Source organism: Lissotriton helveticus, chromosome 12 (genome assembly GCF_964261635.1).
Source record: "Lissotriton helveticus chromosome 12, aLisHel1.1, whole genome shotgun sequence".
In the NCBI taxonomy this organism is placed as follows: domain Eukaryota; kingdom Metazoa; phylum Chordata; class Amphibia; order Caudata; family Salamandridae; genus Lissotriton; species Lissotriton helveticus.
The window spans coordinates 2112406-2140239 of NC_136073.1; the positions used below are offsets into that span (position 1 = coordinate 2112406).

Here is a 27834-nt window from a genome sequence, read left to right on the forward strand (position 1 = left end):
CGAAGGAATAACTCCTTTATAGCACCAACGTCTTGTCTACTCCCGCTGACTCCTTCCTGTGTGTCTCTCTCGAATGTGCTAACGTTTATTTGAGACAAAAAACTCGTATTTCCTCATCGGTCCCTAGTAGATGCGCGCTCAAGTGTGACGGTGGGGGCGGTGATGGCGAACACTGCGTTTTTGGTAGAAGTGAGAGGAAAGAAAAGCTTGTAAAGAAATAACAATTATGACTCTGGCCTCGCCATTGCTGTAAACTACGCCAGCAGCTTTTTGAGTCGACCGTAAGGAGGGATCTACCGGACAGCTCTGTGGGACGGAGGCACGGCAGGCTGGGTCGTATGTCCTGCACAATGTATGTAGCGCTGCAGAGCCTGGCGATGTAACCGGCCGACTCTGGAAAGCCGAGTTCTAGCGCCTTCGTCCCTCTCTCCTAACAACAGTCTGATCAGACACTGCCACATCTCTGTAGGCCCTGGTTGACTCGTCTGCAGGACCCTGGAGATGGCAGTAAGGGGCCGCCGCTAGCCTTCGGCGCTATAATGACACAAGTCACGCTCTGAGGTCCATCAGGCCTCTAGGGAGGGGGGGCAGGGTGCACCCGCCAGACTGACTAGTGGTGAGTGACAGCCCCACAGCAGCACAACAAAGCCCCAGCGCCTCTTACCAATCCGCCCCGCCCCTAGGCCTAGGGAGCACGACAGCTTGCTTCATTAAACATGGATGGGGGCTAATGCCTGGTAATGGAGACAGACCGGGGGAAATCTGAACAAGCCCTGACCAGGGCCGTAAATAATAGATAAGGCCTGGAGTCAGGAGCTGGGATTCGGAGAGCCAGACCCAACAAAGGGGCCTGGTGGGGAGGGGCAGGCAGGCTGTGGGAGTATGGGTGGCAAGGGTGGGGAACATAGAGAGCCCGTACTTGGGGGGCAGGTATGAAACGGGGGCAGTGGGTCAAAGAAGCAGTGCCCACTGCCGCTCACTCCAAACCAAACGAGAGTCACCCTTATTCAAAAGAACCCTAGGGACAGGGTAGTGTAAATCATGAACAACAAATACAAATCCCTTTCTTACCAGATCTATTAAAATAAATCACTGAAGTGGGAGCACAGTTAATAAGTCAGGTCCTGGGCCGGCAGGCAATCACAGCGCGGCCCGGGGAATGACGTCACGGGGGTGTCCCGGGCCGGCAGATTCGGGGGCGTGTTTTTCGTGCTCTCCCCTTCCCATTGGCTGGAAGGTAAAATTCCAGCCAATGGGAAGAGGAGAGGGTGGAACTTGAAAAAAGACCCAGAAACGCCCCCGAATCGCGTTCCGACGGGGAAATAGTGACTGACAGCCAATCTCTTCCAATGGCTAGCCTCCATTTATGGAGCTAGCCAATGGAAGACAGAGGCGGGACGAAGCCCCATACTGTAGGACATAAGCTTTCGTCCTGGGCGAAGCACTGCTTCGCAGTGCTACGGCCAAGGCGACACCTAAAAAACAAAATTGATGGACAGAAACCAGTTATGCTTTCTCTTTTCCCCAGTGAAGGCTTCACCAAGGCAGATTTCCATGCCTTTGGTACTATTCTTCTCTGTGTTCAGTGAGCTGTTAAACAGCTGCATTAGCACAGGCTTGTTAGTTGGGGGTATGCCTCCCTTGATCCTAAAATAGTAAAGGAATGTGCAGGCTTCTCTAGATATACTAATCGACTGCTAGGCAGTCCATTCTGGTTGACTTCGGGTGACAAGTTAGATTGCCCTAAACAGAAGATTGTTTCGACTGTTCTGTTTGGCTGGATATGGACCTCCCAGAGTTCACCTTTACATTTAGGCTCTTATTTGCAGCCATCACGTTACCTGGGCTCCTTTGTAAATGGTATTCCTAATTTTTTGTCCTTTTAAACTGCCCTCTCTGGCCAGGCAATGCCAATATCATGAGACAATACTAATTTACAATTTTCAAATGTTATTTCATAATATTTGTGGAATGTTAAACTTCAAAATATTCGAGATCGAAGCTAGAATTTCCCTCAAATAATATGGAGGGATTTTTTTCCCCAAATATTCCAGGATGGGAGGTACAATAGTAAATTAACATCTCGGGCTGCTTTGGGAACCGAAGCACTTCACCCAGTATTCTGGGACTGGAGATAGAACTGTAACTCACCCCTGAACTACCGTGACGGAGCCGCACTTCACCCAGTATTCTGGGACTGGAGATAGAACTGTAACTCACACCTGAACTACCGTGACAGAGCCGCACTTCACCCAGTATTCTGGGACTGGAGCTAGAACTGTAAATCACCCCCTGATCTACCGTGAGGGAGCCGCACTTCACCCAGTATTCTGGGACTGGAGATAGAACTGTAAATCACCCCCTGATCTACTGTGGGGGAGCCGCACTTCACCCAGTATTCTGGGACTGGAGATAGAACTGTAACTCACCCCTGAACTACCGTGGGGGAGCCGCACTTCACCCAGTATTCTGGGACTGGAGCTAGAACTGTAAATCACACCTGAACTACCGTGACGGAGCCGCACTTCAGCCAGTATTCTGGGACTGGAGCTAGAACTGTAAATCACACCTGAACTACCGTGGGGGAGCCGCACTTCACCCAGTATTCTGGGACTGGAGATAGAACTGTAACTCACCCCTGAACTACCGTGGGGGAGCCGCACTTCACCCAGTATTCTGGGACTGGAGATAGAACTGTAACTCACACCTGATCTACCGTGGGGGAGCCGCACTTCACCCAGTATTCTGGGACTGGAGATGGAACTGTAACTCACCCCTGAACTACCGTGGGGGAGCCGCACTTCACCCAGTATTCTGGGACTGGAGATAGAACTGTAACTCACCCCTGAACTACCGTGGGGGAGCCGCACTTCACCCAGTATTCTGGGACTGGAGCTAGAACTGTAAATCACCCTTCACCCAGTATTCTGGGACTGGAGATAGAACTGTAACTCACCCCTGAACTACCGTGAGGGGAGCCGCACTTCACCCAGTATTCTGGGACTGGAGATAGAACTGTAAATCACCCCCTGATCTACCGTGGGGAGCCGCACTTCAGCCAGTATTCTGGGACTGGAGATAGAACTGTAAATCACCCCCAGAACTACCGTGAGGGAGCCGCACTTCACCCAGTATTCTGGGACTGGAGCTAGAACTGTAACTCACCCCCTGAACTACCGTGGGGGAGCCGCACTTCAGCCAGTATTCTGGGACTGGAGCTAGAACTGTAAATCACACCTGAACTACCGTGGGGGAGCCGCACTTCAGCCAGTATTCTGGGACTGGAGCTAGAACTGTAAATCACCCCCAGAACTACCGTGAGGGAGCCGCACTTCACCCAGTATTCTGGGACTGGAGCTAGAACTGTAACTCACCCCCTGAACTACCGTGGGGGAGCCGCACTTCAGCCAGTATTCTGGGACTGGAGATGGAACTGTAACTCACCCCTGAACTACCGTGAGGGAGCCGCACTTCACCCAGTATTCTGGGACTGGAGCTAGAACTGTAAATCACACCTGAACTACCGTGAGGGGAGCCGCACTTCACCCAGTATTCTGGGACTGGAGATAGAACTGTAAATCACCCCCTGATCTACCGTGGGGAGCCGCACTTCAGCCAGTATTCTGGGACTGGAGATAGAACTGTAAATCACCCCCAGAACTACCGTGAGGGAGCCGCACTTCACCCAGTATTCTGGGACTGGAGCTAGAACTGTAACTCACCCCCTGAACTACCGTGGGGGAGCCGCACTTCACCCAGTATTCTGGGACTGGAGATAGAACTGTAAATCACCCCCTGATCTACTGTGGGGGAGCCGCACTTCACCCAGTATTCTGGGACTGGAGATAGAACTGTAACTCACCCCTGAACTACCGTGGGGGAGCCGCACTTCACCCAGTATTCTGGGACTGGAGCTAGAACTGTAAATCACACCTGAACTACCGTGACGGAGCCGCACTTCAGCCAGTATTCTGGGACTGGAGCTAGAACTGTAAATCACACCTGAACTACCGTGGGGGAGCCGCACTTCACCCAGTATTCTGGGACTGGAGATAGAACTGTAACTCACCCCTGAACTACCGTGGGGGAGCCGCACTTCACCCAGTATTCTGGGACTGGAGATAGAACTGTAACTCACACCTGATCTACCGTGGGGGAGCCGCACTTCACCCAGTATTCTGGGACTGGAGATGGAACTGTAACTCACCCCTGAACTACCGTGGGGGAGCCGCACTTCACCCAGTATTCTGGGACTGGAGATAGAACTGTAACTCACCCCTGAACTACCGTGGGGGAGCCGCACTTCACCCAGTATTCTGGGACTGGAGCTAGAACTGTAAATCACCCTTCACCCAGTATTCTGGGACTGGAGATAGAACTGTAACTCACCCCTGAACTACCGTGAGGGGAGCCGCACTTCACCCAGTATTCTGGGACTGGAGATAGAACTGTAAATCACCCCCTGATCTACCGTGGGGAGCCGCACTTCAGCCAGTATTCTGGGACTGGAGATAGAACTGTAAATCACCCCCAGAACTACCGTGAGGGAGCCGCACTTCACCCAGTATTCTGGGACTGGAGCTAGAACTGTAACTCACCCCCTGAACTACCGTGGGGGAGCCGCACTTCAGCCAGTATTCTGGGACTGGAGCTAGAACTGTAAATCACACCTGAACTACCGTGGGGGAGCCGCACTTCAGCCAGTATTCTGGGACTGGAGCTAGAACTGTAAATCACCCCCAGAACTACCGTGAGGGAGCCGCACTTCACCCAGTATTCTGGGACTGGAGCTAGAACTGTAACTCACCCCCTGAACTACCGTGGGGGAGCCGCACTTCAGCCAGTATTCTGGGACTGGAGATGGAACTGTAACTCACCCCTGAACTACCGTGAGGGAGCCGCACTTCACCCAGTATTCTGGGACTGGAGCTAGAACTGTAAATCACACCTGAACTACCGTGAGGGGAGCCGCACTTCACCCAGTATTCTGGGACTGGAGATAGAACTGTAAATCACCCCCTGATCTACCGTGGGGAGCCGCACTTCAGCCAGTATTCTGGGACTGGAGATAGAACTGTAAATCACCCCCAGAACTACCGTGAGGGAGCCGCACTTCACCCAGTATTCTGGGACTGGAGCTAGAACTGTAACTCACCCCCTGAACTACCGTGGGGGAGCCGCACTTCAGCCAGTATTCTGGGACTGGAGCTAGAACTGTAAATCACACCTGAACTACCGTGGGGGAGCCGCACTTCAGCCAGTATTCTGGGACTGGAGCTAGAACTGTAAATCACCCCCAGAACTACCGTGAGGGAGCCGCACTTCACCCAGTATTCTGGGACTGGAGCTAGAACTGTAACTCACCCCCTGAACTACCGTGGGGGAGCCGCACTTCAGCCAGTATTCTGGGACTGGAGATGGAACTGTAACTCACCCCTGAACTACCGTGAGGGAGCCGCACTTCACCCAGTATTCTGGGACTGGAGCTAGAACTGTAAATCACACCTGAACTACCGTGGGGGAGCCGCACTTCACCCAGTATTCTGGGACTGGAGCTAGAACTGTAAATCACCCCCTGAACTACCGTGGGGGAGCCGCACTTCAGCCAGTATTCTGGGACTGGAGCTAGAACTGTAACTCACCCCCTGAACTACCGTGGGGGAGCCGCACTTCAGCCAGTATTCTGGGACTGGAGCTAGAACTGTAAATCACCCCCTGAACTACCGTGGGGGAGCCGCACTTCAGCCAGTATTCTGGGACTGGAGATGGAACTGTAACTCACCCCTGAACTACCGTGAGGGAGCCGCACTTCACCCAGTATTCTGGGACTGGAGATAGAACTGTAACTCACCCCCTGAACTACCGTGAGGGAGCCGCACTTCACCCAGTATTCTGGGACTGGAGCTAGAACTGTAAATCACCCCTGAACTACCGTGGGGGAGCCGCACTTCACCCAGTATTCTGGGACTGGAGATAGAACTGTAAATCACCCCTGAACTACCGTGAGGGAGCCGCACTTTATTCAAATATTGTTGGGGTTTATGTATAGTCTTTGACATTACCAATGGTCTCCTTTGAGCCACAGCGGGTAACACCTTAGGCAGTGGGGTGTAAATGTATAACCTGGAGGGGCACCAATACTATGCATCAATATCTAATGTGCTTAGAGAGTGATGTGCTACCAATAGGATCACCACTACCATTTGTAAATGTTGTATTCTTGGGCTTGAGCTGGTAAAGTGAATGCCCCTCCCCTGCTTCAGCATAGAATCTGCTCCCACGGGGCACAGCGTTTTCTGCACTGGGTCCCAGGGCCCTCTGGTCATAGTAGGTGGCTATGGGGCTTCCCTGGTACATGGACTGAGACTCCAGAGCACACGTTTGAGGTGGGGGCGATTACACAAAGTGCACCCCTCTTTCAGAGAGTTCAACCCTCCATAACCTGAGTGATCTCAGTCAAGTGAAATGCACTGATACCTTGTCCCCTCACCAGTAGCAACAGGAGCGAGTGGGGTCTTTGAATTGTACTTGCGAGCACCCTTGAGAACCATTTACCTTTAGACTTCATGTAATGGGACAAAGTTGCGCTGGGTTTTAAAACAACTTTTGGACTCTTGTCTTTGGATGTCCACAGCTGCCAAGTGAACTCGGGTCACTGGAGGCACGCTCCACGAGCCCTGACTTTTTAACCACAAGACTGTGTTGAACCTCTGCATACAACTAAAAAAGTCACAGAATGCAACATGTTGTTGAATTAATCATTGTTTATTAAAAAGCCACATTTAGACAATAACCCAATTCTTGGTGGGATTCTGGAGGCTGTACTCTTGCCTCAACACTATAAGTCGCAGCACGCTAGAGGCCAGGGCTGGCTGCGGAGGTCACACGTGCCCTGGAGCCGCTTGGCAGCAATGGTCCTTGTCATTGTTAATCTCACCCTAGGTGGGATATTTAGGCTTATGAGTGTGGTGGAGTACTTTTTAAGAGTAACTGGGTTATTGATGGAGGTGTATTGCGTTCGGAGTGTCTAGCCTAAATTCCCTCCTTGAGGAAGGTTTGGACTCTTGCACTCCTCTATCCAGAGGGAGTGCAGACCTGGACAGGAGAGCTTGGCTGCAGGTGTCACAGCTGGAACCAAGTAGCCTCTGGCTGCACTGGAACCTCAGGAACCAGGACCCTCCGTGCCCCTTCCACGTGCCCTACTAAGTGCTCGCCCTTCCTAATGATGCTGTCTCCTCCTCTTCCCTAGGGTCTGCATGCTCTGTTGGGGTCTACCTTGTATTCGGCTACGGGGCATCTCTGCTGTGCAACCTCATCGGCTTCGTGTATCCAGCATACACCTCGTGAGTATGACGTCTCTAGAGGGTCCCACCTCTCTGGTGCCATCCATCATTTGGTGGCCTCTTCTGTCCCTGCCTCTTATCCTGTGGTGGCCCTTCTTTCTCTCTGGCGGCCCCCTTTCTCACCTTCCCATCGCGCCCCCTCTCCACGTCCAACCATTATCTGGTGGCCCTTTATGTGTGCCTTCTTTTCTTTGGTGGCCCTCCTTTGTCTCTGCATGTCCTTCTGGCGGTCCCCTCTCTGGCATCACTCCTCCCCCCCACTTCCACATAGTTCTGATGGCCTCTTTCCTCTGCCTCCCCTGGTGACCGGCTCTATCCCCCTTCGTTATGTGGCCTCCTCTGTCTGCCCTCCCTTAAGGCACCCCCTGATTCTGTTAATCACTTTCTCAGGAGGTGCTGCCTTCACCTCTCTATCATCTCTTTCCTCTACAATCTGCGTCTGCCATCATGTCTCTCTGCTTCCCTTTCTTTCTGACTGCATACACTTTGCCTCCGCCTCCCTAACTGGACACTTAGACTGCATTGGTTGAGCTATGGGGGAGGAGTCAGACCTCCGCTTTCGTGCCCGCCCTGCAGTGGTGGAAGCTCACAATGGGGCCTGGGTTGGCTTCCTGCAAGAACCAGACTTTGGTACAGCAGGGTACCTCCTAGTGGTCAGTCACAGAATGATGCTGGGTGACCGGCTGGAGGAAGCAGTGACTCCTAGTGGTCAGTCACAGTATGGCACAAGGTGATCGGCTGGAGGAAGCAGTGACTCCTAGTGGTCAGTCACAGAATAACGCTGGGTGACCGGCTGGAGGAAGCAGTGACTCCTAGTGGTCAGTCACAGTATGGCGCAATGTGATCGGCTGTAGGAAGCAGTGACTCCTAGAGGTCGGTCACAACATGGTGCCACTGTGCAAGGAAGTTGAGAGAAGCGTGTGGGTGACTGCCACTCCCGAGCTCTACAATGCCCTGGCACACAGCTGTGGTGGGGTAGGCACAGCGTAGGCAAAGGGGGCTGTATGGATGGACTTGACTTGGTTTTATTGGTAGAATTCAGTTCCATTAACTCTAGGATACATTAGAAATAAAACCTTAGTGTGTTTCCGTTAAACGAGGCTGGAAATATAGTAAAAAGTCAGCCTTAAACCTTGTGGTAGTGAGAAACTGCATTGTTGTAGTGAAGCTAAGTTCACATCCTTGTAACTGGGAGGCATCGATCTGTCAGCAGAGCAGTTAATGATTACAGGACCCGATCCATTGCCCTTTGCACCATTTGTAAGACCAGCCAGAGATTTCTCTGCTGCACCTGCGGCGTACCCCGGCCTCTCCCCAGCTGACCATGGACCAACTGGCCCTCTCTAGTCAGACCCAGCTCAGTCTCATCCCAGGCAGGTACAGCTTGTTTGCAGCTTGGACTCTTCCCAGCAGAGCACACCTCTGCCGCTCCCTAGCCAGGCAAGCCCTGCTCCGCCCATGGCAGGCACAGCATTGTCCTTCCTAGTCTTGCACAGCTGTGCCGCTCCCTAGCCAGGCAAGCTCTGCTCCGCCCACGGCAGGCACAGCATTGTCCTTCCTAGTCTTGCACAGCTGTGCCGCCCACTAGCCAGGCAAGCTCTGCTCCGCCCACGGCAGGCACAGCATTGTCCTTCCTAGTCTTGCACAGCTGTGCCGCTCCCTAGCCAGGCAAGCCCTGCTCCGCCCACGGCAGGCACAGCATTGTCCTTCCTAGTCTTGCACAGCTGTGCCGCTCCCTAGCCAGGCAAGCCCTGCTCCTCCCACGACAGGCACAGCATTGTCCTTCCTAGTCTGGCACAGTACGACTTCTACCCAGCCTGACTGGGTGGAGAAGGAGAACCCTCAGGTGTTGTAGCTCTTTAGGTCGATGAGTAGGACCCACTAGTGGTGCTGATACTGGGTGCAGAAGATTAGGACCACTAGTGGTATAGTTCTTGGGGTAGAGAAGGACCCTCTGGTGGTGCAGTTCTTGGGGTGAAGGAGTCGGACCCTCTGGTGTTGTAGTTCTTGGGGTGAAGGAGTCGGACCCTCTGGTGTTGTAGTTCTTGGGGTGAAGGAGTCGGACCCTCTGGTGTTGTAGTTCTTGGGGTGAAGGAGTCGGACCCTCTGGTGTTGTAGTTCTTGGGGTGGAGGAGTCGGACCCTCTGGTGTTGTAGTTCTTGGGGTGGAGTCGGACCCTCTGGTGTTGTAGTTCTTGGGGTGGAGTCGGACCCTCTGGTGTTGTAGTTCTTGGGGTGGAGTCGGACCCTCTGGTGTTGTAGTTCTTGGGGTGGAGTCGGACCCTCTGGTGTTGTAGTTCTTGGGGTGGAGTCGGACCCTCTGGTGTTGTAGTTCTTGGGGTGGAGTCGGACCCTCTGGTGTTGTAGTTCTTGGGGTGGAGTCGTCGGACCCTCTGGTGTTGTAGTTCTTGGGGTGGAGTCGTCGGACCCTCTGGTGTTGTAGTTCTTGGGGTGGAGTCGTCGGACCCTCTGGTGTTGTAGTTCTTGGGGTGGAGTCGTCGGACCCTCTGGTGTTGTAGTTCTTGGGGTGGAGTCGTCGGACCCTCTGGTGTTGTAGTTCTTGGGGTGGAGGAGTCTGACCCTCTGGTGTTGTAGTTCTTGGGGTGGAGGAGTCTGACCCTCTGGTGTTGTAGTTCTTGGGGTGGAGGAGTCGGACCCTCTGGTGTTGTAGTTCTTGGGGTGGAGGAGTCGGACCCTCTGGTGTTGTAGTTCTTGGGGTGGAGGAGTCGGACCCTCTGGTGTTGTAGTTCTTGGGGTGGAGGAGTCGGACCCTCTGGTGTTGTAGTTCTTGGGGTGGAGGAGTCGGACCCTCTGGTGTTGTAGTTCTTGGGGTGGAGGAGTCGGACCCTCTGGTGTTGTAGTTCTTGGGGTGGAGGAGTCGGACCCTCTGGTGTTGTAGTTCTTGGGGTGGAGGAGTCGGACCCTCTGGTGTTGTAGTTCTTGGGGTGGAGGAGTCGGACCCTCTGGTGTTGTAGTTCTTGGGGTGGAGGAGTCGGACCCTCTGGTGTTGTAGTTCTTGGGGTGGAGGAGTCGGACCCTCTGGTGTTGTAGTTCTTGGGGTGGAGGAGTCGGACCCTCTGGTGTTGTAGTTCTTGGGGTGGACGAGTCGGACCCTCTGGTGTTGTAGTTCTTGGGGTGGACGAGTCGGACCCTCTGGTGGGGTAGTTCTTGGGGTGGACGAGTCGGACCCTCTGGTGGGGTAGTTCTTGGGGTGGACGAGAAGGACCCTCTGGTGGGGTAGTTCTTGGGGTGGAGAAGGACCCTCTGGTGGGGTAGTTCTTGGGGTGGAGAAGGACCCTCTGGTGGGGTAGTTCTTGGGGTGGTGAAGGAGTCGGACCCTCTGGTGGGGTAGTTCTTGGGGTGTTGAAGGAGTCGGACCCTCTGGTGGGGTAGTTCTTGGGGTGTTGAAGGAGTCGGACCCTCTGGTGGGGTAGTTCTTGGGGTGAAGGAGTCGGACCCTCTGGTGGTGCAGTTCTTGGGGTGAAGGAGTCGGACCCTCTGGTGGTGCAGTTCTTGGGGTGAAGGAGTCGGACCCTCTGGTGGTGCAGTTCTTGGGGTGAAGGAGTCGGACCCTCTGGTGGTGCAGTTCTTGGGGTGGAGGAGTCGGACCCTCTGGTGTTGTAGTTCTTGGGGTGGAGGAGTCGGACCCTCTGGTGTTGTAGTTCTTGGGGTGGAGGAGTCGGACCCTCTGGTGTTGTAGTTCTTGGGGTGAAGGAGTCGGACCCTCTGGTGTTGTAGTTCTTGGGGTGAAGGAGTCGGACCCTCTGGTGTTGTAGTTCTTGGGGTGGAGGAGTCGGACCCTCTGGTGTTGTAGTTCTTGGGGTGGAGGAGTCGGACCCTCTGGAGTTGTAGTTCTTGTGGTGAAGGAGTCGGACCCTCTGGTGTTGTAGTTCTTGGGGCGAAGGAGTCGGACCCTCTGGTGTTGTAGTTCTTGGGGCGAAGGAGTCGGACCCTCTGGTGTTGTAGTTCTTGGGGCGAAGGAGTCGGACCCTCTGGTGTTGTAGTTCTTGGGGTGAAGGAGTCGGACTCTCTGGTGTTGTAGTTCTTGGGGTGAAGGAGTCGGACTCTCTGGTGTTGTAGTTCTTGGGGTGAAGGAGTCGGACCCTCTGGTGTTGTAGTTTTTGGAGTTGCATAGGATCTCTGGTATTGTAGTGCTTGTGGTGGAGTAAGACCCTTTGGTGTTGTAGTGCTTGGGGTGGAGTAAGACCCTTTGGTGTTGTAGTGCTTGGGGTGGAGTAAGACCCTTTGGTGTTGTAGTGCTTGGGGTGGAACAGTGGGACCTTGCAGTGTTCTTGGGATGAAGCAGTGGGGTCCTCTGCTGTAGTTTTTGAGGTGGAGTAGGACCTCTGGTGGTGTAGTTCGTGGAGCGGAATAGAACCCTTTGGTGTTGTAGCTCATGGAGTGGAGAAGTGGGACCTTCTAATGTGGTTGTTCCTGGGGTAGAGTAGGACCCTCTGGTGTTGTAGTTCTTGGGGTGGAGTAAGACCCTTTGGTGTTGTAGTCCTTGGGGTGGAGAAGTGGGACCTTCTAGTGTTGTTCTTGGGGTAGAGTAGGACCCTCTGTTGGTGTAGTTCTTGGGTGGAGTAGGACCCTCTGGTGTTGTAGTTCTTGGGGTGGAGAAGTGGGACCTTCTAGTGTTGTTCTTGGGGTAGAGTAGGACCCTCTGTTGGTGTAGTTCTTGGGGTGGAGAAGTGGGACCTTCTAGTGTTGTTGTTCTTGGGGTAGAGTAGGACCCTCTGTTGGTGTAGTTCTTGGGTGGAGTAGGACCCTCTGGTGTTGTAGTTCTTGGGGTGGAGAAGTGGGACCTTCTAGTGTTGTTGTTCTTGGGGTAGAGTAGGACCCTCTGTTGGTGTAGTTCTTGGGTGGAGTAGGACCCTCTGGTGTTGTAGTTCTTGGGGTGGAGAAGTGGGACCTTCTAGTGTTGTTCTTGGGGTAGAGTAGGACCCTCTGTTGGTGTAGTTCTTGGGGTGGAGAAGTGGGACCTTCTAGTGTTGTTGTTCTTGGGGTAGAGTAGGACCCTCTGTTGGTGTAGTTCTTGGGTGGAGTAGGACCCTCTGGTGTTGTAGTTCTTGGGGTGGAGAAGTGGGACCTTCTAGTGTTGTTGTTCTTGGGGTAGAGTAGGACCCTCTGTTGGTGTTAATCTTGGGTGGAGTAGGACCCTCTGGTGTTGTAGCTCATGGAGTGGGACCTTCTAGTGTTGTTCTTGGGATCAAGCAGTGGGGTCCTCTGCCTTAGTTTTTGGGGTGGACCAGTAGGACCTCACCCCCTAGTGTTGCAGATCTTTGGGTGGGAGAGGGCCCTTTATAGTTTTTCTGATGGCGGGGCAGGGCTCTCTGTTGGTAGTACCTGCGGTGGAGGAGTCTTAGATCTTAGTAGTGTAGTATTGCAGTTGTAGTTCTTGGGATGAATGGAAAAGAGTACCATGAATGTAAACCTGTGAGTAGAAACTAAGTGCAAATTACATATTTCTTTTGCACCATTGCTACTGTGACGAATCTACAGACAGCACTTCCTGTCCTTTTGAGATGCAACTTCCTATTTCAAAGATTGGCGGCAACTTACAAAATACACATACAGTGAAGAAAAAAACATTTAAAAGGGAAGTCCAAATCTACCAGAAGTTAAAAGGTTCATCTTAGTGAACACCATACTTTGTTTATCTTTTTCGGCTGATGATCCTCCTTCACCACCGATCTCTTTACCTCTACATTTATCTTGTGTTAAAAGAATTAGCTGCACTGCATAAGAAGCCCTAGTCTCAAAGCCTGCAGTGTAGCCGCTGAGTTTGGAGGGAGCTATTCAGTTATGTGAACACCTGCCAGCCCACGTTTTCAAAGCCCCCTTCCCGCATTCCACCTTCATACTGAGAAGGTTCACCATAGAATATGCAGGTGTTTTCCCAAACGTCTCCCCCCGAGCTGCATCGTTTGTCTCTCACACACTGAGTAGGTTACTCCCAGTAGTACAGAGCGATCCTCCTGTCTTCTCCTCGGAGGTGCTGTTCCATTCTCTTTTCACATTCTGAGCAGGTTCCACCCTAGGGTATGAAGGTGTCCCCCTCAGCCTCCTCTCCAGAGCTATCCTGCCATGGTGAGCAGGTTCCACCCTAGAGTATGAAGGTGTCACCCTCAGCCTTCACTCCAGAGCTATCCTACCATGGTGTGCAGGTTCCACCCTAGAGTATGAAGGTGTCACCCTCAGCCTTCACTCCAGAGCTATCCTACCATGGTGAGCAGGTTGCACAGTGAAGTATGGGGGTGTCTCCTTCAGCCTTCGCTCCAGAGCTATCCTACCATGGTGTGCAGGTTCCACCCTGGGGTATGAAGGTGTCACCCTCAGCCTTCACTCCAGAGCTATCCTGCCATGGTGAGCAGGTTGCACAGTGAAGTATGGGGGTGTCACCCTCAGCCTTCACTCCAGAGCTACCCTACCATGGTGAGCAGGTTGCACAGTGAAGTATGGGGGTGTCTCCTTCAGCCTTCGCTCCAGAGCTATCCTACCATGGTGTGCAGGTTCCACCCTGGGGTATGAAGGTGTCACCCTCAGCCTTCACTCCAGAGCTATCCTGCCATGGTGAGCAGGTTGCACAGTGAAGTATGGGGGTGTCACCCTCAGCCTTCACTCCAGAGCTACCCTACCATGGTGAGCAGGTTGCACAGTGAAGTATGGGGGGTGTCTCCTTCAGCCTTCACTCCAGAGCTATCCTACCATGGTGAGCAGGTTGCACAGTGAAGTATGGGGGTGTCTCCTTCAGCCTTCGCTCCAGAGCTATCCTACCATGGTGAGCAGGTTGCACAGTGAAGTATGGGGGTGTCTCCTTCAGCCTTCACTCCAGAGCTATCCTACCATGGTGAGCAGGTTGCACAGTGAAGTATGGCGGTGTCCCCCTCAGCCTTCACTCCAGAGCTATCCTACCATGGTGAGCAGGTTGCACAGTGAAGTATGGGGGTGTCTCCTTCAGCCTTCACTCCAGAGCTATCCTACCATGGTGAGCAGGTTGCACAGTGAAGTATGGGGGTGTCTCCCTCAGCCTTCACTCCAGAGCTATCCTACCATGGTGTGCAGGTTGCACAGTGAAGTATGGGGGTGTCTCCTTCAGCCTTCACTCCAGAGCTATCCTACCATGGTGAGCAGGTTGCACAGTGGAGTCTGGAAGTGTCCTCCCAGCCTTCACTCCAGAGATATCCTACCATGGTGAGCAGGTTGCACAGTGAAGTATGGGGGTGTCTCCTTCAGCCTTCGCTCCAGAGCTATCCTACCATGGTGTGCAGGTTCCACCCTGGGGTATGAAGGTGTCACCCTCAGCCTTCACTCCAGAGCTATCCTGCCATGGTGAGCAGGTTGCACAGTGAAGTATGGGGGTGTCACCCTCAGCCTTCACTCCAGAGCTATCCTACCATGGTGAGCAGGTTGCACAGTGAAGTATGGGGGTGTCCCCCTCAGCCTTCTCTCCAGAGCTATCCTACCATGGTGAGCAGGTTGCACAGTGGAGTCTGGAAGTGTCCTCCCAGCCTTCACTCCAGAGCTATCCTACCATGGTGAGCAGGTTGCACAGTGAAGTATGGGGGTGTCACCCTCAGCCTTCACTCCAGAGCTATCCTACCATGGTGTGCAGGTTCCACCCTGGGGTATGAAGGTGTCACCCTCAGCCTCCTCTCCAGAGCTATCCTACCATGGTGTGCAGGTTCCACCCTGGGGTATGAAGGTGTCACCCTCAGCCTTCACTCCAGAGCTATCCTACCATGGTGAGCAGGTTGCACAGTGAAGTATGGGGGTGTCTCCTTCAGCCTTCACTCCAGAGCTATCCTACCACGGTGAGCAGGTTGCACAGTGAAGTATGGGGGTGTCACCCTCAGCCTTCACTCCAGAGCTACCCTACCATGGTGAGCAGGTTGCACAGTGAAGTATGGGGGTGTCTCCTTCAGCCTTCACTCCAGAGCTATCCTACCATGGTGAGCAGGTTGCACAAGTATGGGGGTGTCTCCTTCAGCCTTCGCTCCAGAGCTATCCTGCCATGGTGTGCAGGTTCCACCCTGGGGTATGAAGGTGTCACCCTCAGCCTTCACTCCAGAGCTATCCTACCATGGTGAGCAGGTTGCACAGTGAAGTATGGGGGTGTCTCCTTCAGCCTTCACTCCAGAGCTATCCTACCATGGTGAGCAGGTTGCACAGTGAAGTATGGGGGTGTCTCCCTCAGCCTTCACTCCAGAGCTATCCTACCATGGTGTGCAGGTTGCACAGTGAAGTATGGGGGTGTCTCCTTCAGCCTTCACTCCAGAGCTATCCTACCATGGTGAGCAGGTTGCACAGTGAAGTATGGGGGTGTCTCCTTCAGCCTTCACTCCAGAGCAATCCTACCATGGTGAGCAGGTTGCACAGTGAAGTATGGGGGTGTCTCCTTCAGCCTTCTCTCCAGAGCTATCCTACCATGGTGAGCAGGTTGCACAGTGGAGTCTGGAAGTGTCCTCCCAGCCTTCACTCCAGAGATATCCTACCATGGTGAGCAGGTTGCACAGTGAAGTATGGGGGTGTCTCCTTCAGCCTTCGCTCCAGAGCTATCCTACCATGGTGTGCAGGTTCCACTCTGGGGTATGAAGGTGTCACCCTCAGCCTTCACTCCAGAGCTATCCTGCCATGGTGAGCAGGTTGCACAGTGAAGTATGGGGGTGTCACCCTCAGCCTTCACTCCAGAGCTACCCTACCATGGTGAGCAGGTTGCACAGTGAAGTATGGGGGGTGTCTCCTTCAGCCTTCACTCCAGAGCTATCCTACCATGGTGAGCAGGTTGCACAGTGAAGTATGGGGGTGTCTCCTTCAGCCTTCACTCCAGAGCTATCCTACCATGGTGAGCAGGTTGCACAGTGAAGTATGGGGGTGTCCCCCTCAGCCTTCTCTCCAGAGCTATCCTACCATGGTGAGCAGGTTGCACAGTGGAGTCTGGAAGTGTCCTCCCAGCCTTCACTCCAGAGCTATCCTACCATGGTGAGCAGGTTGCACAGTGAAGTATGGGGGTGTCACCCTCAGCCTTCACTCCAGATCTATCCTACCATGGTGTGCAGGTTCCACCCTGGGGTATGAAGGTGTCACCCTCAGCCTCCTCTCCAGAGCTATCCTACCATGGTGTGCAGGTTCCACCCTGGGGTATGAAGGTGTCACCCTCAGCCTTCACTCCAGAGCTATCCTACCATGGTGAGCAGGTTGCACAGTGAAGTATGGGGGTGTCTCCTTCAGCCTTCACTCCAGAGCTACCCTACCATGGTGAGCAGGTTGCACAGTGAAGTATGGGGGTGTCTCCTTCAGCCTTCACTCCAGAGCTATCCTACCATGGTGAGCAGGTTGCACAGTGAAGTATGGGGGTGTCTCCTTCAGCCTTCGCTCCAGAGCTATCCTGCCATGGTGTGCAGGTTCCACCCTGGGGTATGAAGGTGTCACCCTCAGCCTTCACTCCAGAGCTATCCTACCATGGTGAGCAGGTTGCACAGTGAAGTATGGGGGTGTCTCCTTCAGCCTTCGCTCCAGAGCTATCCTACCATGGTGAGCAGGTTGCACAGTGAAGTATGGGGGTGTCTCCTTCAGCCTTCGCTCCAGAGCTATCCTACCATGGTGTGCAGGTTCCACCCTGGGGTATGAAGGTGTCACCCTCAGCCTTCACTCCAGAGCTATCCTACCATGGTGAGCAGGTTGCACAGTGAAGTATGGGGGTGTCTCCCTCAGCCTTCACTCCAGAGCAATCCTACCATGGTGAGCAGGTTGCACAGTGAAGTATGGGGGTGTCTCCTTCAGCCTTCACTCCAGAGCTATCCTACCATGGTGAGCAGGTTGCACAGTGAAGTATGGGGGTGTCTCCTTCAGCCTTCACTCCAGAGCTATCCTACCATGGTGAGCAGGTTGCACAGTGAAGTATGGGGGTGTCTCCTTCAGCCTTCACTCCAGAGCAATCCTACCATGGTGAGCAGGTTGCACAGTGAAGTATGGGGGTGTCTCCTTCAGCCTTCACTCCAGAGCTATCCTACCATGGTGAGCAGGTTGCACAGTGAAGTATGGGGGTGTCTCCCTCAGCCTTCACTCCAGAGCTATCCTACCATGGTGAGCAGGTTGCACAGTGAAGTATGGGGGTGTCTCCTTCAGCCTTCACTCCAGAGCTATCCTACCATGGTGAGCAGGTTGCACAGTGAAGTATGGGGGTGTCTCCTTCAGCCTTCACTCCAGAGCAATCCTACCATGGTGAGCAGGTTGCACAGTGAAGTATGGGGGTGTCTCCTTCAGCCTTCACTCCAGAGCAATCCTACCATGGTGAGCAGGTTGCACAGTGAAGTATGGGGGTGTCTCCTTCAGCCTTCTCTCCAGAGCTATCCTACCACGGTGAGCAGGTTGCACAGTGAAGTATGGGGGTGTCTCCTTCAGCCTTCGCTCCAGAGCTATCCTACCATGGTGAGCAGGTTGCACAGTGAAGTATGGGGGTGTCTCCTTCAGCCTTCACTCCAGAGCTATCCTGCCATGGTGAGCAGGTTGCACAGTGAAGTATGGGGGTGTCTCCTTCAGCCTTCGCTCCAGAGCTATCCTGCCATGGTGAGCAGGTTGCACAGTGAAGTATGGGGGTGTCTCCTTCAGCCTTCACTCCAGAGCTATCCTACCATGGTGAGCAGGTTGCACAGTGAAGTATGGGGGTGTAGTTCTAGCTTTCTTACCAGAGATGTCATGTCTTGCTCCCATTTCCCACTGAGCAGGTTACACACTGCAGTATGGAGAGGTTTTCTTTGTCAGGTTCCCCTCACTTTCTCTCCACTCTTACTGAACAGGCTACTCCCCAAAATATGAAGGTCTTTTTGCAACCTACTGTCCAGAGCTTCCCTTATGTGCCCCCTCTTGTACGTAGCAGGTTACACCCCAGAGTATGGAGTTGTCCTCTTCCACTGACCTCGTGTCCCTGCTTGAAGTGAACTTTTGCCAGGCTCTTATCCTGTTGGTGGAGGTGGAGAGCAGTTGCTACCCCTTCGAGGTGTTTATTTGGAAATATGTTAAATCGTGGACTCTGTGCAGGGGTGAGAACTATGCAGCGTCCTCCTGTGACCTTCACTTTCCATAGACTAACGGCCGCCTGGAGTTTCCACGTTCAAGGGATCTTTGCATCACCTCATCTACACAGAAGATGCAGAAGTGACCTCACAGGTAACCATACTGCACGACCTCTTCTAGTCTGGTGTGGGTTATTTCCTTTTTAAATCATATAACTGTTGACCTATGTCTGCAGCACAAAGTGGGAGTGAAAACCAACCGCGCCCAGCAGCTGACTCTGGTATTTCGAGATGTGGACAGGAGTGGGTAAATTGCAGGGGTTGCAAAGCTGCCTCCTAAGGGTAGCGAATGCTATCCCAGCTTATATTCGTATGCTTAGACTCCTTCTGAGCTCATGCGTTTACTATAAAATATATTATTTCATAAGGGTTCTTGCCCCAAGAGGTGTCTGAACTGCACTAATGCCTCAATTATTTGCCCTAACGAGTGTTGACAGAGGGCACTAGAACAAGTATTTATGAAATAATGCTGAGTGGCAAACTGGAGTCCCAGCGGCACATGAACCCTGCCCCAGTTCAGCAGTTGCCTATGTTTTGATTACTGGTTATACTGGTTAATCATTAGCTTTAATATATTTGAAACTTGCATAAAAGAAGCAAGAAATTGAAACCACACAATGTTCTCACGATGAAGGAAATTAAACGCTGGGCCCTGTCCCTCTTATTCAATAGAGAACAATAATCTACGACACGTTAAACCACTAATCCTTTCTATCACAATACAAGACCCTGTCCAACCTACTACGTCACCGCAAACCCCAGACAGTCACATAAAACTAATTCGATCGCCAGCCTCCTGTGAACAATTATATATTTTCTGACAATTACTATGTCAATGGTATTGCAAATGAACCAAAACCTTGTGGTGGGGCTTAAAGGTCTCACTGCAGAGCCCTCATATGCCACCTGGCATGATCGACATGCATGAGGCCATGAGGCCCAGCAGCCTCCGTGTAGGTATATTTGAAAAGCGACCTGGTCCCGCTAAATGTTAAAATCAGTATCATGATATTCTGGAAAGCCTCTTGCGATAGAAGAGATTCAACAAAGAAACTGGAACAAGCGCTAGATATGTGATAGTGCTCCAAATATGTAGCTCAATAGGCATGCACAGTAAAGGACTTATCTGATAAAAGGAGGCTCCAGGTAGGTCCAGGCTAAGGATGGCTGCCGGTGATGCCTTCGGAAAAGGGTATCCTACACAAGGCTTGTTTGATAACCAAACATCCGACCTTTTCATGAAATCGTTGATTTTAAAATTAATAAAACATCGTTGCACATTCGGTGCACCACATTTTTATCAGCCATTTATTAGAATCAAGAACATCCACCAACTATGGAGTTGCAGGTTTTAATCACTAGGAACTAATCACATTGAAACAGGATCTATAATTGTGTGGCTTGCCTGAAGAAGGCGTTGTATACGCCGAAACGCGCGTCGAGTTAATAAAGATATTGCCACTTTTTAACCCTTTATTTATACATATTGATTTAATGTAATGTTACATATTGTGTTTCATTTTTTAAATGTTTTGTATAAATATTTGAAAGATAATATGAGAAGAAATTATTAAAATGGTAAAAACTTTGAATATATTTTTTCTGTCTTCCTTGGTTTTCTTAGTGTTATAAATACTGTGTATATTGTTTGCTTTATTGATTTTTGTCACTACCGCAGCCTGGGGCCAGCCCGTCTTCAGCAGCCAATCATCGAAATAGGTGGAAGACTGGAACCCCTGATCTGCGCAGATGAGCTGCGACCACCGCCATCACTTTCGTGAACACCCGAGGGGCGCTGGTAAGGCCAAAGGGGAGCATGGTAAACTGAAAGTGCTCATGGCCTACCGTGAACTGCAGGTAACGCAGGTAGGCCGGGAATGTGGAAATATGAGTCCTGCAGGTACAACGCTACCACCCAGTCTCCAGAGTAGAGGGCAGACCAGACCTGAGCCAGAGTTACCATCTTGAACTTCTCCTTCCAGAGGAAGCGATTGACGTCCCCGAGGTCCACGATAGGACGCAGGCCCTTGTCCTTCTTGGGCACCAGAAAGTAGTGGGAATAACAACCATGTCCTACATCTGGCGCAGGAATGCGCTCGATGGCCCCCTTGGCAAAGAGGGCCACGACTTCCTGTTGAAAAGGTGCCAAGTGATCCCCCGACATACGGAGGTACTGGGGTGCATTGCTGGAGGGGTAGTCTCGAAGGGGAGGGAGTAGCCCCTTCGGTTGTAAACCCAGCTGTCCAAAGTAATGGTGCACCAGTGGGGGAGGTGATGGCGAATCCTGCCGCCCACTGGCGTTTGATGGGCCTTAAAGACCGGACTAGGAAGGTGTGGAGGCAGTGGTGGCTGGTGTGGAGGTGGACTGACCACCCCGCTGGCCCCCTGACCCGCCTCGGTGGGTTCCACGTCCGCGCTGAGATTGTTGCTGGGCAGGCCTGTGGCTCCGAAGCGAACGTGTCGGGCGCTCCTTCCGTGGCCACGAAACGAGCAAAAAGCAGAAGGCGAAGGAGGGAGCATGGCAGAAAGACCCAAGGGCTTGGCCGTAGCCCGCGAGTCCTTAAAGCGCTCCAACGCACTTGCTTTGTTACCAAAAAAGGCGAACGCCATCAAAGGGCATGTCCATCTGGGTGTACTGGCCCAGAGAAACCAGTAGCCTTCAGCCAGGCGTGGCTATGGAGCGCCACTGTGTTGGAAATCGCCCTGCCCAGCGAGTCGGCGGTGTCAAAGCCACAACGAATCGTGAGCTTTGCTGCATCTCTCCCTTCAACAATAGCTTGAGAGTGCACGGTCCGGGCCTCCTTCGGACACTGAGGCAGCACCTGCGCCACCGTATCTCACACAGAGTGGGAAAAACTGCCCAAGAGGTATGCAGTATTCACAGCCGGCAGCCCTGAACTGGCGGAAGAAAAAATCTTCTTACCGAACTGTTCCAGGTTCTTAGATTCCCTGTCCGGGGGGTGCGGAAGGGAATGCGCTTGGGGACACAGAGGCTTGGACAACTAAGCTCTCAGCGGTGGGGTGTTGGGAAAGGAAAATGGGGTCGCCTGCAGCCGGGCGAAGGCGTCGGGCCACGTTCCTATCCACAGGTGCCCCTGTGTTGGGTCTGGACCAGGTGCCCAAAAGAACATAATTAAAAGGCAGCAGTGGCTCTGCAGAGGCAGCCACTGGCTGAAGCACTTCTGTCAGGAGGTTAGTCCTGCCGGCCACTGTAGGAGTTGAAGGTGGAGAGCCTCTGCTGCCCTACGCAACACCAAAGCATAACTTGCACCCTCCTCCATAGCCACGGTAGGAGGAGATAGCATGCCAATGTCAGGAGAGGTATCCAGTCCACTGGCATCCCCAATTCCTCTGCCCACTCCATGTCAAACTCACACTGAGCTGTGAGAGGGTCCTCAGACCCCTCCCAGTTCTCCCCTTCCTCCGAAGGCTGATGAACAGGCCGAAAATAAGGAGGCTGGACATAGGGCTAGAAAGGCCCCATCGGCGTCGGACTCTGAGTCGAGCGATGCCGTTCCGGCGCCGTGTCCACCTCCAGGCTGAAACCCGGGCCGACGTCGCTTTTGCCGCCAGACGACGTCCGAGGTTGTGCCGGTGGGGTCGACGTCAGTGGAGGTGTTCCAAGCTCAATTGGCGTAGACCGGGATCCAGGCTTGGATCCTTGGGGGGCCTGCGATGCCGGGGCCTGAGCCAACAGCGATGCCAAAGCCACTGACCATGCAGAACGAGGGCCCCCAGACAGGCCCCGAAGGCGAGCCGGCGGGGCCCAATGGCCCAAAGAGGTCCTGCAGCTGGGCCGGAGTTGCCGACAGACCCAGGAAGGGCGGGTACACCGACTACGTAGGCTCTGCTGTAGCTGCGGGGGTGACAAATGCAAAAACAACAATTGATGGACAGAATGCAGAACAATGTCATACATTCACCCCAGTACAGAGATCTGGGCCTAAATCCATCGTTTTTTTTAACTCCACACCACCCCAGTTCAGACATGGCCATATGCAAATCAGCCTTGACCCTGTGCCTCATGGGAACAGTCCATCCCGAACTGCCAAGCCATGTCTTTCCTGGACCGGAATCAAGCATCCAAGGACCGGTTTCTGGCGATCAGCCGTCATCAGCCTGGATAGCTTGACTCCAGTGGTGTGGAGAGCATGGGACTCGCGTCTGAGCATACCCATCCCACTCGGGGTGACAAATGCAAAAACAACAATTGATGGACAGAATGCAGAACAATGTCATACATTCACCCGCACCACGGGAGGTAGGAGAGCGATGGCGCTTCTTCGACTTCTTGTGATGCTTCACCCTTACCTGACCCAGAGTGCAAAGTCTTCGGTCCCAACGAACTATGGTGATGGCTTCGCGCCCGTTCCCTCGACCTCCCCCGGGACCGGCAACTTGAACGGCACGGAGCTGACTGCCGGACTTCCAGCAAAGTCTGGGCATGCCTTGGGGTTGTGGTTGCGCCCCAGGCAGTAGAGACAGACGCGGTGCGGGTCCGTCACTGACATCATGCAATGACAATCCCGAAGGACTTGAAACCGGGCAGCCCTACGGCACCAAGAGTCTATCAACTCGAAAAATAGAGACAAAAGCCTTGACAAACTCAGTCATAAATTGACTGGGGGTACCGCTCTCTCCGGATCTGCGCTTGCTGGCGCAGAAAAAGAAAGAACTGGCGTCCACACGTGAGGGCGGCGTCTAAGTGGCTGCTGCAACATCATCTTGGCGACCACAACGCCAATGACAGACGTGGAGCCACACAACGCCACCTTCCGACTTGCAGGGGTAGTGCTGACGAAAACTTTCTGGATCCAGTCTGACGCCTGGGGGTAAAATCTAAGGTAAGGAAGCTATCACTATGTGTTTCTTTCAAATTATATATTTTCTGACAATTACTATGTCAATGGTATTGGAAATGAACCAAAACATTGTACTGGGGCTTAAAGGCCTTTTCTTAAAGAAGCACAGATATTCAATTCAGCTTTTCAATTTATTCTATAAAATTTACTGGATTAGTAACTTGTTCCGGTCAAATTTCAAAACCATACAAACTTAAAAATGCATAATATCTCTAAATGGATATCAAACTTTAAAAAATGTTCATTTAAAAATATAACAAATTTGACTGTGCCTTTTGTAAAACCATAAGTTCATCACTTACTACGATTGGTTTACCAGTACATCAAAACCTATGTCTTTTAATGACCTTTCCACCGTTCATATTCTCGGTTAATTGACAATCTTACACTGGAATAATGAAAGTGCAAACAATTTAAAGAATTTTCCACAGTGTCTGATATACTTTGATGGGTCTGAATAACCCCCCTAATTCTCAACAATGTTTAATAGTAATTAACCCATTCTATTTGGCAATGTGTATTTATCTGCAATAGTATACAAATCTATTGAGTAATTATTTAATCCAAGATCACAGCAGGGCTTAAATGATTGTCCTGCGAGCTTTTCCTAATATATGAAGTATTTGTCTATTCTCCATTTATCTTGACAAGCTTTATTCATTTTCCTTAGATCCCACTTAAGATACTGTACCAGTATTCATCAGTAACCCCGATTCCACGGCTGTTTTTGTACGGTTGATAAATCTAGATTACAGTATTCATCAGTAACCCCGATTCCACGGCTGTTCTTGTACTGTTGATAAATGTACATTTCAGTATTAACCAGTAACCCGAGTCTATAGTTGTTGTTGATAAATATAAATTTCAGTATTAACCTGAAACTCTGGTTCCACAGTTGTTCTTGTATCGTTGTTGATAAATATAGATTTCAGGATTAACCAGTAACCACGAGTCTAAAGTTGTTCTTGTACTGTTGTTGATTAAATATAGATTTCAGTTTTAACCAGTAACTCCCGAGTCCACGGTTGTTCTTGTACCGTTGGTAAATATAGATTTCAGTTTTAACCAGTAACTCCGATTGCACAGTTGTTCTTGTACCATTGATAAATCTAGATTTCCTCAATGATTTTGAGGGCGTGTGACAGAGTAATGTGCCTGGTTGGGCAGATTTGATCCCACCACTGAGGAGGAACATTTTCCATGCAATTTTATTTACTGATTTGAGGATCAGGATCAGTGCTAGGTTCATGGGTTCACAACATGTAAAGGGACCGAGTTGGGAACATCCAAAAATGACTTTCTGGTACTGTCTTCAATGTTACTGAAATTCTTCCTATGTTCATTCCACCATATGTAAACATCCTAGACATGGATACATGTGATCTTAGCTAAGAAGGCCATCTTGATCAATTGTAGTGATAAACCTCCACACCATCTCTTCAAACACACCAAACATAGTTTTGTTCTTGGCCTCCTGTCTGCAATTAACACTTTGTATGCAAATACTTGGGTATGAATGTGATTCTAGACACAACACCACAAGAGTAGTGGTCCAAAGAGGAGTTGAACAAGGCTGCATATTGTCTCCTTTATTTGTCTCTGACAGTCTTTGATGGTGACTTACTTCACCGACAGCCTTCCTCCTCAAGTTCCACCTGTGCCTTTCCAGCAATGTACACCAGGGCGACAGAGCTCATCTCAGATAATTAAGTGGAGTTTCAAAGTAGGCAGGTCCCTTTCAGTCAGTTCAATGTACAGACTGACGAAGTGGATTCATTTTGGGAGAGGTGTGGCGCCGCGGCCAGGGCGACTGACGCTGGAATCTGGGGATCAGGGTTTGATCCCCGGCTCCGGCGGCAGGTTAGCCCAGCATCATGTGACTCTGGGCAATAGCTTGCTTAATCTTCCCGACGGCCCCCAGCGCCTAGAGACCCTTACGGGTGATTGTGCGCTTTACAAATGTGGATTATTATTATTTTTCTAGACTGAAAAACTCCATTGTGTATCATCTGAAACTTGACCGTGTTGTAATGTTAATGTACTTGGACACATCTTAATGAAGAGTTGAAATGGAAACATCATTAGGAGAATCTAAAACTGAGAACTATATCAGTTTACAATAAATGTAAGAAACAGAATATATTGCAAGCGAGCCAAAGATTTGATACGCTGAAATGGGGAGAAATGAAGGAAAAATCAAAAAAACTATGCCCTGTGTGGATTGCATTTGACAAATTCAATATTAAAATTAAAACTGCATTGTGAGGGAGAAAAAGCCTGTAGCAAACTTTAGGAAGCTGAAACGAAATGATCCAATAACTGTGACCGTGGCATGTTTTAACAATCCCTGATAATACTTTCATGTCCATTCTTCCCCTGAGACCCGTTTCGCCCAGTAATTTACTGCCAAACGGCGAAGGTTTAAAGACGATTGTGAAGAGGATAAGAACGGTTCCAGCTTCTGTTCTGCCACAGCCTTCGTCCCACCTGGTCATCCTTGTGAGAGGCTGCCCCACGGTTTGAAGGATTGGGATTCTGCTGCCTACAAGGTTATGACTGCTTCGCCTTCTGAAGAGTCCAATGGGATCTAGACAATGTAAGACCTCTGGTCAGATACGCCTCGTGGCCGGATGACTCTAAACCAACAACCTATGCCTAAAGAAACTCTTCCTTAAACTAAGGATGATGGACAAAGCATTAGCCTGTGCTCCAGAGCATCCAAGAGACCAAAGGTTCATCTACGCTGTTACAATGAGGCCCGACTGCTACAAATAAGCCTTTGCAGAGAAATTACATGTTCCCTCCATTCTCACCGTAACCACTTCTGGCCTGATTGCAAATTGTACAATCTTACTCTGTTGCAGAGGGTCCGCCTGCCTGAGCGTTGGAATGAGAGCAGTGCCATGGAGAGGCTGCACCACCCACTGAGTCATTCACATTGTTGTGGCACTTGGATGCTGCACTGAAATAACACTTCCAGCCTCCTCTTGGCTATGTCCACTACCTCAGATTGGCTGTGCCCTCTGGCTGAGTCTTTCATTCCTTCTCCACTCCCTCTTTTTGGCCTTGTAAGCCCCCCCAAGCCATGCCTCTACTTAAGTGCATCCTCTTGGCTTTGCCTTCCTGCTCCTGTTGCCCCGTCTCCTCCTCTTGGAAGCGTCCCCCACATATTACCCCATCTCCTCTTTTTCTTGATTGTATCCCAAAGTGCTTACTGTATAAATAAATAAAAACAAGCGATGAAGGCCAGGTTGCTGAATACCAAGGGTATTGGTCTCAATCCAACCTCTCGCCTTTCTTCCACCACACAACACTGTCTCTTTTTATCGCACTCTTTTAATATCTGCTTTCTCACTTTGTTGCTAGTTTCCTGCCTTTTTCTTATTCTCTTTCCTGTATTGCTCACCCTTTCTGTGAGTCAGTCTGGTGATGATGGATAAACCTGGTTCATCAAAAGTAAGTGCTGGTATCCCCTCCCAGCAACAACTGGTGTAAAGTAAATACTGCTAGCTTGTCTGCCACCTCTCATTCTGTTTCTCCTCTCCACCTCTGCAGGATTAAGGCCATTGAGAGCCCGGATAAGAGGGATGACACCATCTGGCTAACGTACTGGGTGGTGTACGGTCTCTTCAGTGTCGTTGAATTCTTCTCAGACATTTTCCTCTTCTGGTTCCCGTTTTACTACATTGGAAAGGTAAGCTTGGCGGTGAGAGTGGACAATCTTGATATGCAGGGGGGACGCACGCGGAGCACCATGTTGGCCAAGAATGGAGCCTGAAGTATTTAGCTTCCGGCAGCTAATCCTTTTCAGGCCTCCACTGAGTATTCCCACAGTGGAGTGGAGTGGAGTGGAGTGGAGTGGAGTGGAGTGGAGTGGAGTGGAGTGGAGTGGAGTGGAGTGGAGTGGAGTGGAGTGGAGTGGAGTGGAGTGGAGTGGAGTGGAGTGGAGTGGAGACACAGCGGCACCAACACACATTCAGTGGCTCCTGAGCTGCATCCTCCTGGGATTGAATGGTCTTCCACTCCGGACTCCTCCACTCCAGTGCTCCTGGCTCCTCATTGCTGCCTTTGCCCCTGTTGAGTCCTGTCTAGAAGCAGGTGTCGGGAGTCGCAGGGAGCTCAGCTAGCCACAGTCGCACTCAGTCTCCAAACCCAGCAGCTATTAAGGGAAAGAGACTCCCTGGTACATCACAAATTGGCTGCAAAATAAACGGAGATATGAAAGCGTTTGACTTGTCTCCCTGTAGCCGTGCTAGAAGCCTGCTACCTGACCCTTGGAGTCCTCTTGTTTGTCCTAGTTAGAGGCAGAGTTCCTACTCATTATTACACATTATGTGTCCTAAGTAAGAAGCCGGTGAAGCTGAGGGAGGGCATATTGGCTTTGAGCAGAGGTTTAATGGGAGGGAAGCTTGAAATGTTGGCAGGTTCTGTGAATGGTCTATAATGCCAGGGCAGTGGTCAGGAAGGTGAAGCAGGTATCTGGAGAGGTTTGGTGAATACAGTTAGCTGTCAGAAGGAAAGAAGGCAAGAAGGCATGGCAGCACTCACCAAGCAG

At 51.5% G+C, this 27834-nt stretch overlaps 1 protein-coding gene across 2 annotated transcripts in view; it reads left to right on the top strand.

The window, feature by feature from the left end:
• REEP6 (receptor accessory protein 6) overlaps positions 1-27834 on the top strand; it is a 78816-nt gene that overhangs the window by 20904 nt on the left and 30078 nt on the right. For both annotated transcript variants that reach the window (XM_078670799.1, XM_078670798.1), the window contains exons 2-3: positions 7250-7343; positions 26835-26973. In XM_078670799.1, coding sequence (XP_078526925.1) covers positions 7250-7343; positions 26835-26973 — 233 coding nt within the window. The remainder of the gene's footprint in view (positions 1-7249; positions 7344-26834; positions 26974-27834) is intronic.